The sequence below is a fragment of the Acinonyx jubatus genome, chromosome B1 (genome assembly GCF_027475565.1).
Source record: "Acinonyx jubatus isolate Ajub_Pintada_27869175 chromosome B1, VMU_Ajub_asm_v1.0, whole genome shotgun sequence".
Lineage (NCBI taxonomy): Eukaryota > Metazoa > Chordata > Mammalia > Carnivora > Felidae > Acinonyx > Acinonyx jubatus.
In genome coordinates, this window is record NC_069382.1 from 7,811,733 (window position 1) to 7,826,894 (window position 15,162).

The 15,162-nt window shown below is 45.6% G+C and overlaps 2 protein-coding genes across 2 annotated transcripts in view; one reads left to right on the forward strand and one right to left on the reverse strand.

The window, feature by feature from the left end:
• VEGFC (vascular endothelial growth factor C) overlaps nucleotides 1-8,902 on the reverse strand; it is a 108,838-nt gene extending 99,936 nt beyond the window's left edge. The window contains exon 1 of the mRNA XM_027077050.2: nucleotides 8,756-8,902. Within this exon, the coding sequence (XP_026932851.1) occupies nucleotides 8,756-8,902 (147 nt within the window). The remainder of the gene's footprint in view (nucleotides 1-8,755) is intronic.
• On the forward strand, nucleotides 8,901-11,951 carry LOC128314311 (translation initiation factor IF-2-like). The gene is made up of 2 exons (XM_053216256.1): nucleotides 8,901-9,163; nucleotides 11,761-11,951. The coding sequence occupies exons 1-2, from the start codon at nucleotides 8,901-8,903 to the stop codon at nucleotides 11,906-11,908; spliced, it is 411 nt and encodes a 136-aa protein (XP_053072231.1). The 3' UTR covers nucleotides 11,909-11,951.
• Nucleotides 11,952-15,162: the final 3,211 nt, after the last annotated feature.

Genomic DNA, 15,162 nt, shown 5'->3' on the forward strand with positions numbered 1-15,162 from the left:
TGGGTGTGTGTGTGTGTGTGTGTGTGTGTGTGTGTATCTAAGCATGACCATTGTTTACACTACTTGCTCTGTTTGGAATGTGAGCCATAATAGAGAAAATGTCTGTTATTAATATACTTTATAAATGTTTCCAGATAGCGCAGGGGTGGGTGCTTACATAAGTCTGCAGTGGTCATCACTATCATCATCAGAAATAACCAGGAACATATAGTGGAGTTCAAGTTCCATATATGGGTGGCCCACGGAATGAGAACAGCAATCGTTGACAGACACTGGAAGGAAGTCTGCAGTTGATAATGGCTTCGGGGAAGCTTGCGGCCACCTTCTAGTCTTCTTCTTTTTTAAAAAAAAATTTTTTTTTAAATATTTTATTTACTCTTGAGGGAGAGAGAGACAGAGCATGAGCGCGGATGGGGCACAGAGAGAGGGAGACACAGAATCCGAAGCAGGCTCCGGGCTCTGAGCTGTCAGCATAGAGCCCGACGCGGGGCTTGAACCCACGAACCCCAAGATCATGACCTGAGCCGAAGTCGGATGCTCAACCGACTGAACCACCCAGGCGCCCCTAGTCTTCTTCTTTTAGATACTTCTGCACAATGATGCCAAATTAAGTTCCTTAAGACACCAATTTCAGCCTATCACTCAAGAATCTTCTGTGGCTCCTGTTGTGTCAACCGAGATCCAAACTTAGGTCCTGCTCCTTGGTTTTTTATACCTTCTACAAGATTCCCCTCTGTTTCCCTTAAAGCTCTGGACAGTGTACTCCCTTCTCCCCAAACACCCTGCTGACTAGACTGACTTGTACTTTGCACTCACACTTCAATATGTGAAATCCCCTCCTTTGTTTCTGTAACCACCATCGACTTGCTTTGCACAGCTGACCTCATACCAGCCCAGCCTTCCCATGCTTGTCCATGCAGCCTCCAGGGCTCACTCGACAACTTCTGGTAAACCAGGAGACTTCCTTACAATAGCTCTTCCACTGTCTGCATTTCCAGTGTAACCCACTTCTGGTATTTTTAATGAGTAAGCTTCTTGTTCCTTACACAAGATCACATGCTTGCTAGAGACAAGAATCACTCACTCTAAGTTGTGTGATCACTCACCACATTGTAATTTCCTGCCTAGAACTGAAGCTGCTACTAGTGAGAATTAATTAAAATGCCCCTGAATTGAAGTCAATCTAAATAGGAGAATTTGGAGTAAGAAATCCATAAACCTGATACTAATGGGCAAGTGGAGTTAGCAGCATCACCGTGGCCTCCTTCCTGAGTACCTCAGTATCCCCTCCAGGTGGTCACTGCGGTGATCAGGGGACTAGGGGAAGCCTTTGGAAAAGAACCACTCAACAATCGAATCCCTTCCCCTTGTCGTGGAGCCTGCACAAACTTCAGATCCCAGAATTCTTCAGCAAACCCGGGGTATACGTATACACATCTCATAAGTGAACACCTTACTATTTCTTTAATGAAATTTAGAAATAGTCAAACTCAGAGGATAAATACTATACGTAGCCTTATGTTATATCAGGGTAATAGCACCAAAGAATTTACTAAAATGAGCTTTTGGATTCCAGAACTTCATGAAAGCCTCCTAACACTTTGAAAGACACTAGCTCATGATCAGTACCAGAAAACAGTAAGAATCTACCAGCAAAAGGCATTTCCAGGCATCCATTTGACTGACTCTTACGATGAATGCCAAGAAAGACAATGTCTTCTTCTAACAGTTAAACTACAAATTCTGAAAAAGAGTAAATCAACTAAGGATAGGAACCACCTGAATATACACGAGGAAATTTCAGAAGAAACAATTACCCAGACAAATCTATAATTTTTACTGAAAATTTTAAACACTTTTTTAAAGTTTACTTATTTACTTTGAAAGAGAGAGAGAGAGAGAGAGAGAGAGAGAGAGAGAGAGAGAGAGAGACAGCTTGAGCAAGGGAGGGGCAGAGAGAGAAGGAGAGAGAGAAATTCCCAAGTAGGCTTTGCACTGTCAGCACAGAGCCCGATGTGGGGCTCAAACTCATGAAAGTGTGAGATCATGACCTGAGCCGAAACCAAGAGTCAGACACTTAACCAAATGAGCCACCCAGGAGCCCCTTTAATGTAAATTGTAGAATTACGTTATAAGTTAACTGAACTATCATCCCTTGTTTGAAGTTCTCTGCTACATCTGTTATTTCTAATGTGAAAACTCAATGATACTTAAGTCAAAATTTATACAAATCTGCACTTACAAATGTGCACTCTGCAACAAAACGTAGGACCAGGTAGTATTTGACTGCACCTCTACCAGAAATAATGTAACTGGTACAAGATAAGACAATGGGTGCCCAGAAATCAGAGGGCCTGTAATGCTTCCACCAACCACAGTTTGTTCTCTCCAAATCCAATGATTCCTGGAAAGGTCACTTGGCATAGGTAAGACCATAATCCTTCACTGAAGTCAGAGTAGTGCAACTTTGAAAAACGGTGTGATTATTGTCAGGAATTCTGGTGAAGATTCTTGTTACGCAGTCATTCTTACGAGACTATTATGGATTAGGCCATCTGTGATGGCTCTTTGGTCAGAGGGGCACCATATGGTAAGGCCTGGAAGAAAGTACAGGTTTATTTCAGATTTGTCTAATTGTAGGGAATCAGGACTTAAATAAAAGTAACTGGGTAGGCAGAGTACCTCTTCTCTCTGCCTTCCTGCACCCGGCTACAACAAGAAAGGAATATATATATATATGATCATGGGTCTTTCATAAATCCGGAAGGCCCAAACCCCTTATCACACTTTTCTAAAACATATGCCGTTTAAGTATTTTTTAAATGAGAAATGCGGGTCCCTGGGTGGCTCAGTCGGGTAAGCATCTGACTTTGGCTCAGGTCATGATCTCATGGTTCTTGGGTTGGAGCCCCTCATTGGGCTCTGTGCTGACAGCTCAGAGCCTGGAGCCTGCTTCAGAGTCTGTGTCTCCCTCTCTCTTTGTTCCTTCCCCACTCATGTTCTATCTCTCTCTGCCTCTCAACACTAAATAAACGTTAAAAAAAATTAAAAAGTAAATAAAACGAGAAATGAAACAAAAAAGCTCTATCCTTGCTCCTGGCTAAGTCAGAATAACATCCATCCCATAAAGATGTAGTGAAAAACAGGGGCGCCTGGGTGGCTCAGTTGGTTAAGCGGCCGACTTCGGCTCAGGTCATGATCTTGCGGTCCATGAATTCAAGCCCCACATCGGGCTCTGTGCTGACAGCTCAGAGCCTGGAGCCTATTTCAGATTCTGTGTCTCCCTCTCTCTGACCCTCCCCTGTTCATGCTCTGTCTCTCTCTGTCTCAAAAATAAATAAACGTTAAAAAAAAATTTAAAAGATGTGTGAAAAACAAACTTGTAAAGCTCTCAGCACAGTGCATGGCACAGATAGATAGATACCGAGGATGTCGTAGAGGAAAGCGAATTATGATGTAAACATCTATGCAATATTCAGACATATGTATGGTACCCAGGGAGCAATTAGAACCTGTGAATACCACTATAGCTGCCAAAGACAAAAGCCATGCCAGGGGCACAGGAAACCATCTTTCCTCTCCCACCACCCCTGTGTCCCAAAACACCCTAGAAAGAGCTATGAGACAGAGTTCCTGGTTGATAGCTCCTCCTCCATGTTGATAGGAGGCCAAGACCTTCATATCAAGAGCTCTAGAACTGGAAGGCCAGAAAGACACCTCCCCGGTCCGCCACCCTCCACCTTTTCAGAGCAACTCAGAAGGACAAGAATAGAGACCCACTGGTCTGGAAGCCATGCCACTGATATCGGTAACTGCTTCCTATGAAGCAATTTTGATGATAACTGATTCTCGAACAAATGACTGCCAATCAGGTGTTCACAATTCAGAAGAAAGACTACACAGAAGTGGAAACCAAAATGAAGGATGAATTGAGTTTCTTATGCCCCAAACCATAGATCCCCAGCATCACTCAGAGTTTGGTCAGAAATCTCTCATAAGGCAGGAAGCTTGCAAGAACCCAATCCAATCCTTCCATTATGTATTCCTTTGCCCTCCTCAGAAAGGGACTTCAGGGAGTGAAACTCCAGGCACCCGCCATAAACTGACGCAGAGTGAAGTGAAGACAAGAGAATTCATGGGTTTCCACTTTCACAAATGTATTTCCTTACTACCGAACCTCCTTTCTAAAGATTGCTGCCAGAAAGTATGGACATTTGCAGTACATCAGGAAATGTCATGGGTACTGAGGCATGAAGCCCAGAGAAAGCTACAAGTCCATGACTACATATTATAGTTGCATTTATGGCCTAATTCAGTGGAATAAAATTTGCCTCTTTATTTTGAATGCAGGGCAGTAGACTATGCATACTGTTAATTTTCCTTTTGGGATTGTAATAGTACTTGTCAAATGCTCAAATACTTTACGGATATTACACCATTTAAGTCCCGTTGATCCCAGGCAATTATTTTCCTTTAATAGGATGTAAATGTGTAAAGCTTATTTTGCTTCTCCAAAGAGTTTGAAGTCTAGTAAAATCTTAAGTGATTTACAGAATAATGCCGTCATCCTCCATCAATGGTCCATGAAAACCAGCCTCTGCTCTTCTCTGCGACGCCCTAATCCTGCATGTAGGACCAACATTGTCCTATGATGAAAACACCGATGCCAAGGTCCATTTCTTCCACTTCCTAATCTTTCTTGTAAATCAGTCACCAAAGCTATGGGTTCTTCCTCCGTGACAGCTTTGGCTGCTATTCTCACTGCCTCCACTCTGCCCTATTCATCACTTCCCCTTCTAGAGTATTGCTGGTCACTAGACCACGTCCCCAGAAGTCTTTGTGATCTCTAATAACATCCCACAATTGGTTCCAATACTTTTCTTGCTCCCTGTGTCTTTCGGGAGCTCAGTGCACGAATCACCCTCCATGACCCACCTTCAACTGGCGTGGGCTATATGCAGTGTAGCCCCAGTCACCTCTAAAAACGTATTCATAGTTACGATTCCTCGCTGTTACCCTATATAATCCCCTTGCCTTCTCATCTCCTCAAGCCAGCCACGACACGAAGGGATTCCTGTGCTTGATGTAGTCTAGTCATCTGCTAGAAATTCTCACCCGAGTTGTTAGCCCAAGTCCAGCCTTACGTCAAAGCACTCGGACCAACCAGGCCACATGCCTGAGTGTCTTGTGCCAACTTCGGGACACAGACAATGCTTTGGTACCATTCCCCTGGTATCTCACAGTATTTTTGTGCTTTTCTTTTTTCTACCTGAGTTGTAAGCTCCTTGAAGAGAGGAAAATGGCTTATGTCTTTTAAGATGCTCAATCCCTAACACATTACCTTGCAAACTCAACAGTTATATAACGAAGATGGTAAAACCAACGAATCTAAAACTGTCATTGTGTATGAGAGTAATCTAGAATGTTCACTAAAAATGTATATTCCTAGACCCAAACCGAGAGATTTGGCTGGTCTCAGGTAAGAGGAAAAAATTAAAGACTTCTAGGGAATTCTCATGCGAGTAACATACAGATAGTATTTTGAAAAACATCATCACTGATTAATTTGAAACCGTAAATGCAAATAAACCAAGTACAAAAGTATGCAGAATTATAAATAATAGAGACAGAAAACCTGGCATGTTACAAACCAGTTGCCAATATTAGGAAGTTTTTTTTTGTGATAGACACCATAAACCATATATGCTTCTACTATTTTAATTTAAAATAGCAATTCTCATTAAAGCAATTCATGTTAATATTAAGCTAATATTTTTTTTTCATTTAAACTAGAAAGTAGGGATACTTAAAGTTATGTAAAACAGAAGTTGTATTTTGTCACTCAAGAATAACTGATCTTCTAGATTATTCACTTAATTGATAGAAGATTATAAATCTTTAAGCTTTCTTTTGTTGATTTTGACCTTTAACAAAGGCATGTGCAACATAAGACATGCTCTCCTTGAATTCATTATTCTAAAAATATATAAGGATCTAGGTATTTATACTCCCAGTCCAACACTTTTTGGAATAAAAGTATACTTCGCATAATTCTTCCTTTATTATTATAAACAGTTTTTTCTTTGAACATCAAAATCCTGAACTTCATCCAACCAGAGTGAACTCTGTGCAATGTCATGTTGACAAATAATTGCATTTAGCAATCTAGTTGCTCTTTCTAGGCTTTGCAGTTTTTTATTTTTAGTTGGATGATAATTCTATATATTTCCTCTTTTTCCCGTCACGCCTAGTTAATTTTAATTATATAATAGGCAAAACTGTGTTTGCCTCACTTTTCTGATGTTGGCTTGCTTGCACTACTATCCTTCAGGGAAACATTTTGGGATCTTTTAGTAAGTCATGTACCACGAATAATTAGAAAGAGGAACCTAATAAATGCAAATATAAGTCAAGTGACAAGGAGATCTCATTTCTCTTTGTGATTTTGCCTCCCGATTTTTGTGTGCTTTTGTGGGTGGGGTGAAGGACTGGATGGCTAAGCTTGGTTTATAGTTTGTGAGCTATTTTGTATTTTTTAAACATTACAAAAGTACTTCCTAAATGTGAATTAACCAAAACCCTGCATTTGTTGGAGATTTTGTATACTCAGTGTTCCTTATTTACCTTCTGAAATCTCTTCTTGGGATATAGGTATTTCACAGGAAATTAACAATCAGTTCCCTCTCCAAGGTTTCCATCCCTGTGCGTCACTTGTTTAGGCCACTAGGGAGAGACATGGAGTCTTTGGACGAGGTCTTCTGGGAGTTTCATGGCAGGGACACAGCAATTCACTGAAGGCATTCATGACACACGCCCTGTCAAGCCTCTACTCGACCAATGAGGAACACTTTAGTGTACGCATAATATACTGCCCTGTGGTCGGTGGAACTCAAGAGACCTAAAATGATGTTTCACCAAGTGAAAAAGAGTCCGTATCACATACAGAATGTCAAGTCACGTGCACCATACAGGATATAAAAGATGGTTAAGTATGAAAAGCAAATAAAAATGCATAAAGATTTTCTTCACAGTAAAGAAAAAGTTGATTACATCACCAGCGAAGATGATTTGAAGACTAACAACAGTTTAACCTCCAACGGGATGCCCACATATAACACACACGCATGCGCACACAAGGGCATGTTCATTCACGAGCGACCCACCGGTGAGTGACTCTCATACAGGCTTCTGGCTTATCAGGCAAGACTTCTCATTTTACCTCCTTCTTCACACTTTCTTACTGTAAACTCAAGAAAGTAATCACAGGCAATAACCTGCTCTGGAACAGGTTACGTGGTCTCTTTCACCAGCCACCTCTCCGGGTGTTGCCTTACTAGATCATACTTTTAATGGCTTGACTTTGCAGAAACAGAAAGTGAGTCGATATCATGAAACTCCAGGCATTCCAATTACAGGAAGTGTTAGTGGGTCTAATGCTACATTTTTGTGGCATTTAAGCACAGGAAGACATTCTCACGATAATAGTTCTACCACTGTTAAGTGGGAATTTCACAAGTCCTAGAATACACTCTGTTCGGCAATTTAACAGTTTTTTTATTCGCAAGGTTGTTTTCCTTGACTTCTATATTGAATGACAAATTCCGTTTTTTTTTTCAATTCCCCCCCCACCCCGAAATTTAAAATTTAAAGGTAGTTTGTTTTTTTTTAGTCTTCTCAAGCTTAAAACATATTGCAAAATAACTGTGAAGGCAATTCAATTTTTGCACATTCAACATGTCATTCAATCAAGTCAACTCACAGTTGATAGTCACACACCATGGGCACCTCTCCACTTGCCATCGGTTGAAATAAAGCTCCGCATTCTGTACCCAGCCAGGGGTACTGCGCATGTTTGAACCAGGACGTCCCAGAGTATGTGGAATATAAAAAGTTCTTCAGGACTTCCCAACTCGGTTACGAATACTATCCATCCTTAATGTCAGATCTGAACGTTTTTTAGGCGCACATTTTGGAAAAGCAAGTTGAGAAGCGGGCACACCTATGGTCACTCCTTTTTGAAAATCAGAATGTCTCCAAAGTGTCTTGGCAACATTTTCCGGCAAAGGGTTAAACCGCTATTTCATAAACCCAACAAAACAACAATCCACCTTACTGTTCAGGACTTTCAGGACCAGATTTCAGCAACGCAGATGTTGAAGTTGAAAAGTCATGCCTGATCGTGATCTACGGGAGATCCTGTTGCAGCTCAAGTTTGGCCAACTAACTTCTCCAAGTGACTCTGAAGTCTTGAGCCCTCAAGCCCCGGTGACTAAATCCCTTCCACATTATCCTAAAATCGCCTGGTGCTCCGCCTAGGGGGAACACTCCGGGAAAATGAACCTCGGTTGACCCGTCGTCCTGGCCCCAGGAGCCGAGGGGACTCCCACTAATCTGCTCCGGAGGGAAAAGAGCAGTGCGGACCCGGACGAGCCGCGCTCCCGGGGAGGGTTCCAGCCCTCTGGGCGCACCCGCGGGGGACGACTGCTCCCCAGCAGGTTCCGCGATCTCTACCACCACCCCCACCCCACCTCAGCGGCTGCGTCTCCCAGGCTTTCTGGCTTTCCTACTTAGTAACAACTTTATGCAAAAACAAAAACAAAAAAACACAACTTTTCTCCCAGGAAGCGTGCAGTCTGTTCGGTATAACTTTGGAGGCAGCGTTCCGAAGGTGAAGCAGCAACACACGGCCGGCGCGGCTTCTGGGTCCGCAGCGCCCCGCGGTCGCCCCCCACCGCCGGCCCGGCCCCGCACCTACCTGGGCCTCGTCCGCGTCGGGCTCCGCGTCGGAGAAGCCGAGTCCCGACTCGAAGGCGGCGGCGGCGGCGGGCGCGTCGCGCGGACCCCGCAGCAGCGCAGCGGCGAGCAGGGAACACGCCAGGGACCAGAAGCCCAGCAAGTGCATGGTGGAAGGACCCGGAGCGCGGCGGCCCGGCCGCGGTGGGGGCGGGGTGGGCGCGTGGCGCCCCCGCGACGCTGCGCTCCCTGAGCGCGGAGCCGCCGGCGACCCCCCGAGGGCGGCCGGAGGCGGCGGCAGCGGTCCGCGGCTGGGCGCTCCCGACGCCTCGCGTCGCGGTGCTGGCCGGGGCCGGGGAGGGGCGCGGGGTCAGGTAGAAGCCTTACAGGAAACCGGACGTCCGAGCTCCCCGCATTCGGAGCCGGCGAGGTGAGGCGAGGGCGAGGGCGAGGGGGGGGGGGGTGGGGGACGGCGCCTCGGTCCGCCTTTCTGTTTTCGCTTTCTGGCTAGAGGGGGGCAAAGCCGACCCCCTCGGCGCCGCTCGGCCCCTGCGGCCCCCCCACCCCCCCGAGCCCGCGGCCCCCTCCTCCCTCACCTCCCCTTCCCCCGGTGCAGCGAGCGGCGGCCGGGAGGAGGGCGGCGGGGCGCCGCGCGGCCAGGCCGGGGGAGCTCGGCGGCGCGGGCGGCTCCGGAGCGCGGGGCGAGCGGCGGCGGCTGCGGCGGGCGCAGGGGCAGGGCATGGCTGACGCGCCCTCTGCCTGCGCTTATGTGAGAGAAAGCGGCCGAGGGAGGGAGCGTGCCGAGCCCGGCCGCCCTCCCCTCTCACTTTCCCTCGGAAGCGCTCCGCGCGCTCCCCGCGGCCCCGCGCCTCCGCCCCGGCGCCCCGCGCGTCCCCTCCCCTCGCCCCCCTCCCGGGAGCGCGGCCCGTGGGGCGAGTCCAGCCGGGGCCGGCGGGCCGCGCGGGGCGGAGGGGGAGCGCGACCGAGTCGGCGTGGTGGGGAAGGCAGGCCGACCCTTTGTCCTCGGCAGGCGGCTCCCGGGCTCCTGCCCCTAGCCCACCGGCACGCCTCGCCCTCCGCGCCCCCCCCCCCGACCCCCGCTCCAGGTTTGCAAAGTGCCCCCGGGGGGCTCCAGAAGGTCCGGGAGAGAGTCGTCACAAAGGCGGAGACCCCGCCGGGACCTCGGAGCCCGCCGCCGCCCCCTCGCTCCCCTCCTCTGGGCAACTTTAATGTGCAGCGAGAGCTCAGAGTGCAGGACAGGCTACAAGGGTGAATGCTAATGATCCCCTTGGAATCCCAAACTTGGGGCGGGTGGGGATGGAGGGCCACAGTCTTCGCGGAGAGCAAAGTCACGAGGCGTCAGTTTCTGCAGGGAAGTTGGGTTTAAATGGGAAAGGGAGCGATAAAGAGCCGCGTGTGCTGATCCTATTGTAGGAAGTGACCTCTGCGGAGAAGTCACTGCGTGTCCCCATTGGGAAAATCACGTTGTGGCGCTGATTGCCCTGGTGTCTTCCTCCTCGGGGCAGAGCGGACGGGTTGCTGATGACCAAGCTACTGGGTTTCAACAGTGTTCAGAACAGGAGAAGCCCGAGCTACTTTTCAGTACACTGATCATAAAGTCTTAGACGGAGGACGCGCTGTTACCTGATTCAGTTTTCTGCAAGTTCCGAAACCGCCCTCACCCACTGCATACTTGAAGGCTCAAATAGCTCCAGGGACAGGGAGTCCTCTGTGCGTTTGCAAAACCAACACTGCCGAAAAGCATTTCCTTCCATCTAGCCATTGCTTTCGACTTCTGGACTTTACACAATAAATCTAATCTAACTTCCACATGTGAGTTCTTCGAATATTTTGAAAACATCTGTCATGTTTTCCCTATGCTAGCTTTCCTCCCAGCAAAATGTCCTTTTTGTGAAGATGACAGTTCCAAGTTCCCTCATCAACCTTAATCTCATTCTCCATGTTCTTCATATAGTATGCTGCTCAGAACATGACTCAGTACTTAAAGTGTTCCCGTAAGCACGTACAAAGAGTCTTCTGTGTCCAGACGTTATACATTTATTGATCCAGCCTCCGGTGGAGTTCATTTGCTGGCAGCCAAATGACTACTGACTCACACTACACTTAAAATCCACTAAATTCGGGGCACCTGGGTGGCTCAGTCGGTTGAGTGTCCGACTTCGGCTCAGGTCACGATCTCACGGTTTGTGGGTTCGAGCCCCACATCGGGCTCTGTCCTGACAGCTCGGAGCCTGGAGCCTGCTTCGGATTCTGTGTCTCCCTCTCTCTCTGCCCCTCCCCTGCTCATGCTCTGTCTCTGTCTCAAAAATAAATAAAACATTAAAACAACTTTTTAAATAAACATTAAAAAAATCAACTAAATTCCTCAAGAATTTTTCATGTGCACTGGTGTTAGTCACATGCACATTACCCATTATTTGTGAAGTTGGTTTCCTGTGCCCAAGATCCGAGCTTTGTTATTTATCTCTGTTATGTTGGGAACACTCGGGGAGTCAGCCCAAGATCATGGCATAGTGGGATGTTTTGGGATATTCTTCTTGCTGTCTTTCTACTCCTATTTCATCAGTTTGCTATATTTGTCTTCAGATACTGATGAAGCTATGGGAAGGGAGGAGGCAAGGTCAGACCGGGGAGTAGGATCGAAGTCCTAGCTGGAGCTTTCTCTTGACCATTCTCTCTGAGAGCCTTTCTCTGCTTTGCACTTGGAATACCAATCAGAGGTTTCGAAAACATGCTTGAGTGTATCCTGGAGAGTTTCCGGTTTAATTGGTTTGGAGTAGGATGTGGGCTTAGGACCCTAATGGGCCACCACATTGAGACTCTCGGGCATTTAGGACACTCCTAGGGCAGGGCATAGTGTGGAGACTGCAAATCAACGATGAAAACATATTTTAAAAATGTATCATATTAACGGTATGATCTATTTTATATGAAATACAGCAGGAAGCACATACAGACTTTTTCCTCTCAAAAATGTTATCTTCTTACCCCTGTTATTATTTCAAGCTGGCAAAAAGTATACTTGAAAGAAAGACCAGTCTTAGAAGACCAGCGTGCATTAGGTGTTGAAGAGTGCCTTGAAGGTCGAAGGGGACAATGGCTGTTTTACCTTTTCCTGCTGCATTTGGCTCTTGCTTTCTGTGGTGAGCTGTAAATTTACCATAATTTTCTTTTGACTTTTTTCTTTGACGTGTTGTAAATTTACCATAATTTCCTTTCAACTTTTTTTCTTTGAGAAGTTATTAAATTTTTTTTGTCATTGGAAAAAGACACATGAAGTTTTTGTTAGTAGTTTTTAATTTTATTATACTTAGTTGTACTATAGATGATGTTGACCTTAGAGCTGCATTGAGGTTTTCTTTGTGACTTTGTACATGGTTGATTTGGGGAACTAATTCTCTGTGCCCCCTTCTTGCTGGATATTAAGTTTGAGCTTATTGTAATATTCTGTTCTTGAGAGTGAATTTTAAAATGAAATGTGTTGGGTGGGGGGGCTGCCTGTGTGGCTCAGTTGAGCATCTGACTCTTGGTTTCAGCTCAGGTCATGATCTGACAGTTTGTGGGATTGAGCCCCCATGGGGCTTTCTCTCTCTCCCTCTCTCTCTTCCTCTCTCTCTCTCCTTCCCACCGCTTCTGTCCCTCGCTCATGCTCTCACTCTCTCTAAAGTAAATAAAAATAAAAATAAAATAAGTGAAATGTGGGGCGCTGGGTGGCTCAGTTCATTGAGTTTCCAACTTTAGATTTTGGCTTAGGTCATGACCCCAAGGTCATGAGATTGAGCCCCGTGTTGAGCCCCATATTAGAGCCTGCTTAAGATTCTTTCTCTTTCTCCCTCTGCCCCTCTCCCTTGCTCTCTCTCTCTCTCAAATACATAAAATGAATAAATAAATAAAATGAAATGCTTGTAATGTGTTTTTTAATCAAATTGTTTTACTGGTGTATGTCTATTTTTGTAATATCTGATGTTTTCATTTGAAATTCTGTTTTTACTGGTATTAAAATCAGAGTCTTTGAGAATTGAGGCCATCTGTAAACCTGACTTGGAGACAACGATAAACACACTTATGTCAATGCCACTTAGTTATTCCTTCTAGGAAACGTTAGCCTGGGAAAGAGAAGATTGCAAACTAGCGATTAAATCCACAGTTTGCTGCAGTAAATGCCGACCAATCAGTGTATCGAAGACAGTAACCTCACTCTGGCAACAGCCTTCTTGTCAGTAACAACTTCCTTATCAAGGCCCTCCCCTTCATGTGTCAACCAGTCTTGAACGGTGACATCAGACTGCCCAATCCTACACCATCTTAACCTACTGAGTGCAGACCCCAAAGTCCTACAGTTTTTTTCTGCTTCTGACTGACCTCTCCTGGGACACTGCTAAAACTGTCACAATGGTGCTGTCCCTTAATGCAGTAAGTTCTAAATATGACTTTTGTTTATTAAAAAATTTTTTTAATGTTTATTTTTGAGAGAGAGAGAAAGAGTGGGGGAGGGGCAGAGAGAGAGGGAGACACAGCATCCGAAGCAGGCTCCAGGCTCCGGGCTGTCAGCACAGAGCCTGATGCGGGGCTCGAACCCATGAACCACGAGACTATGATCTGAGCCGAAGCTGGACACTTTAATGGACTGAGCCACCCAGGCGCCCGAGACTTTTGTTTATTGAAGCGTTATCTGGTGATACTTTGGTGAGCTAAACACCCTGGAAATCCCACCGAGACCCTATTTAAAGTCCCCTTTGTGCTGAAGCCCAAGTCCCTTAATTCAGAAATGGGGAGCCCCCCTGAGGCCTGCAATGAGGTAAGTGTCCCCATTAGGCATTAGGTCTCAGTTCCAGTCTTCATCAAGCTCTGAAGTGCTAAGTGTATTTTGTCCTGTGAGGTTGCCTTTCAGGGACTCTTTGATGGTTTGATCCTATCTGTAGGTATATATCCCTGGCAGAAAGCTGTCTCAGTACTAACAACGTTGGTTTGGGTCACTGTGCTTTTCGTGGTCTTCTGTTGCTCTTGGATGGGTGGGAGTTCATGTCTCAGCCTCGTGTCTTCCAAGATCTGTCAGGTCTGCTAGGGGAGACCACCAAGCCAATAGGTTGGGGAGCCCAGGACATAGGTAAACAAGCCACTGAATTGACGGACCATTGCCACACTGTCACACGTTTGTCTCAGACTAAACCCAGGTGTGTGTCTCCTGAAGGCCTCTTGCGTGTATTTATACTGTAACGAATACACGTGAGTTGTGTCCGAAATGGCACAGTTTTACCAACAGTAGTTTAACTTTAGTGGCCATTTGGGGAAACCTTTCATTGGAACAAAATTGTTCATTTGAGAAGTGTGTGTTTGTTTGTTTGTTTGTTTGTTTTTAGAATGGAAAGGGACTAAAAATGCAAACATTCAAACATTCAATGACCTGTGTGGTTTTTTTTATTATTATTATTGGTATGAGAAAACTTGCAAGAGAAATTCAGATTCCACGATTGCCTCTCTAAATATTCTGTGAAGGAGACAAACGAAAAATGTGGAAGACTGTCTTTCTGATCTTCCCAAACCATAACTTGAACCTAAAAGTTCTGATCTAACCCTCCCTCTTCTTCTATCCTGTGGTCCTCCCTTATCCCCTACCTCCAACACTCTTTCTGACCAGCTCTCCTTTCCTGCTGGCCAGCCAACCACTCTGAAGGCTGAATTGGCTCTTAAAGTTATCCAGGTCAGAAAAAGCCCCTTATAGTGGAACTTGAGCCCCGATTGTGGTCTGAAAGTGATTTTCAAAGGCTTTCCAAAGCCTATGCAGGGTAGGCGGAGATTTACAGCAATTTGCTGTGGTTCTAAGGGCATTTAATTGAGAGTTCCCAGATCTACATCAATTGATTTATATGTTATTAGGAACCTCATATGTGATAAAATTCAATGGAAAAGGTACTGTGAATATTCTGATTGTGGCTTTAAAGATGTCAAATTCTATAATAAAACCAGAGGGATTTAGAAACACTATAAATATTAGAAATTTTGGAGACCATGGTCACAGACAAATAGAAAGATGAATATACTGGAGACCTTAACACCTTTGGAAAACATTCAGGTGTAGATCTTGGAGCAGCTATGACCACAGCTCTTTCCTCACTGAATGGTCTTAAGTCAGAAATCAGGGATTTCATACGCAAGCAAAAACTGGAATGGAAAACAGTCCTGTTGCTGGACCTCTAAACTCTCGCCAAGTGAAACTGAAGGGAAAAAAGGAAAGGGAAAATCAATGAAGCTGCCACAAATGACTGTCAAGGGCTCAATATCTCATTTCCTCTTAAAGTCCCCAAGAGCCTGACTGAGGAATATTTTTTGTGACACAATACCTGTTTTAGAGTATGCAGATTAAAAAAAAAACACTTGGGGAAGATAATCTCTGTCACCTTGGCTGCT

Coding starts and splice junctions, on each gene's coding strand:
- LOC128314311 (XM_053216256.1), top strand. CDS start 8,901: ATGGTGGAAGGACCCGGAGCGCGGCGGCCCGGCCGCGGTGGGGGCGGG. Junction 9,164..11,760: donor CCGCATTCGGAGCCGGCGAG/GTGAGGCGAGGG, acceptor TATTATTTCAAG/CTGGCAAAAAGTATACTTGA.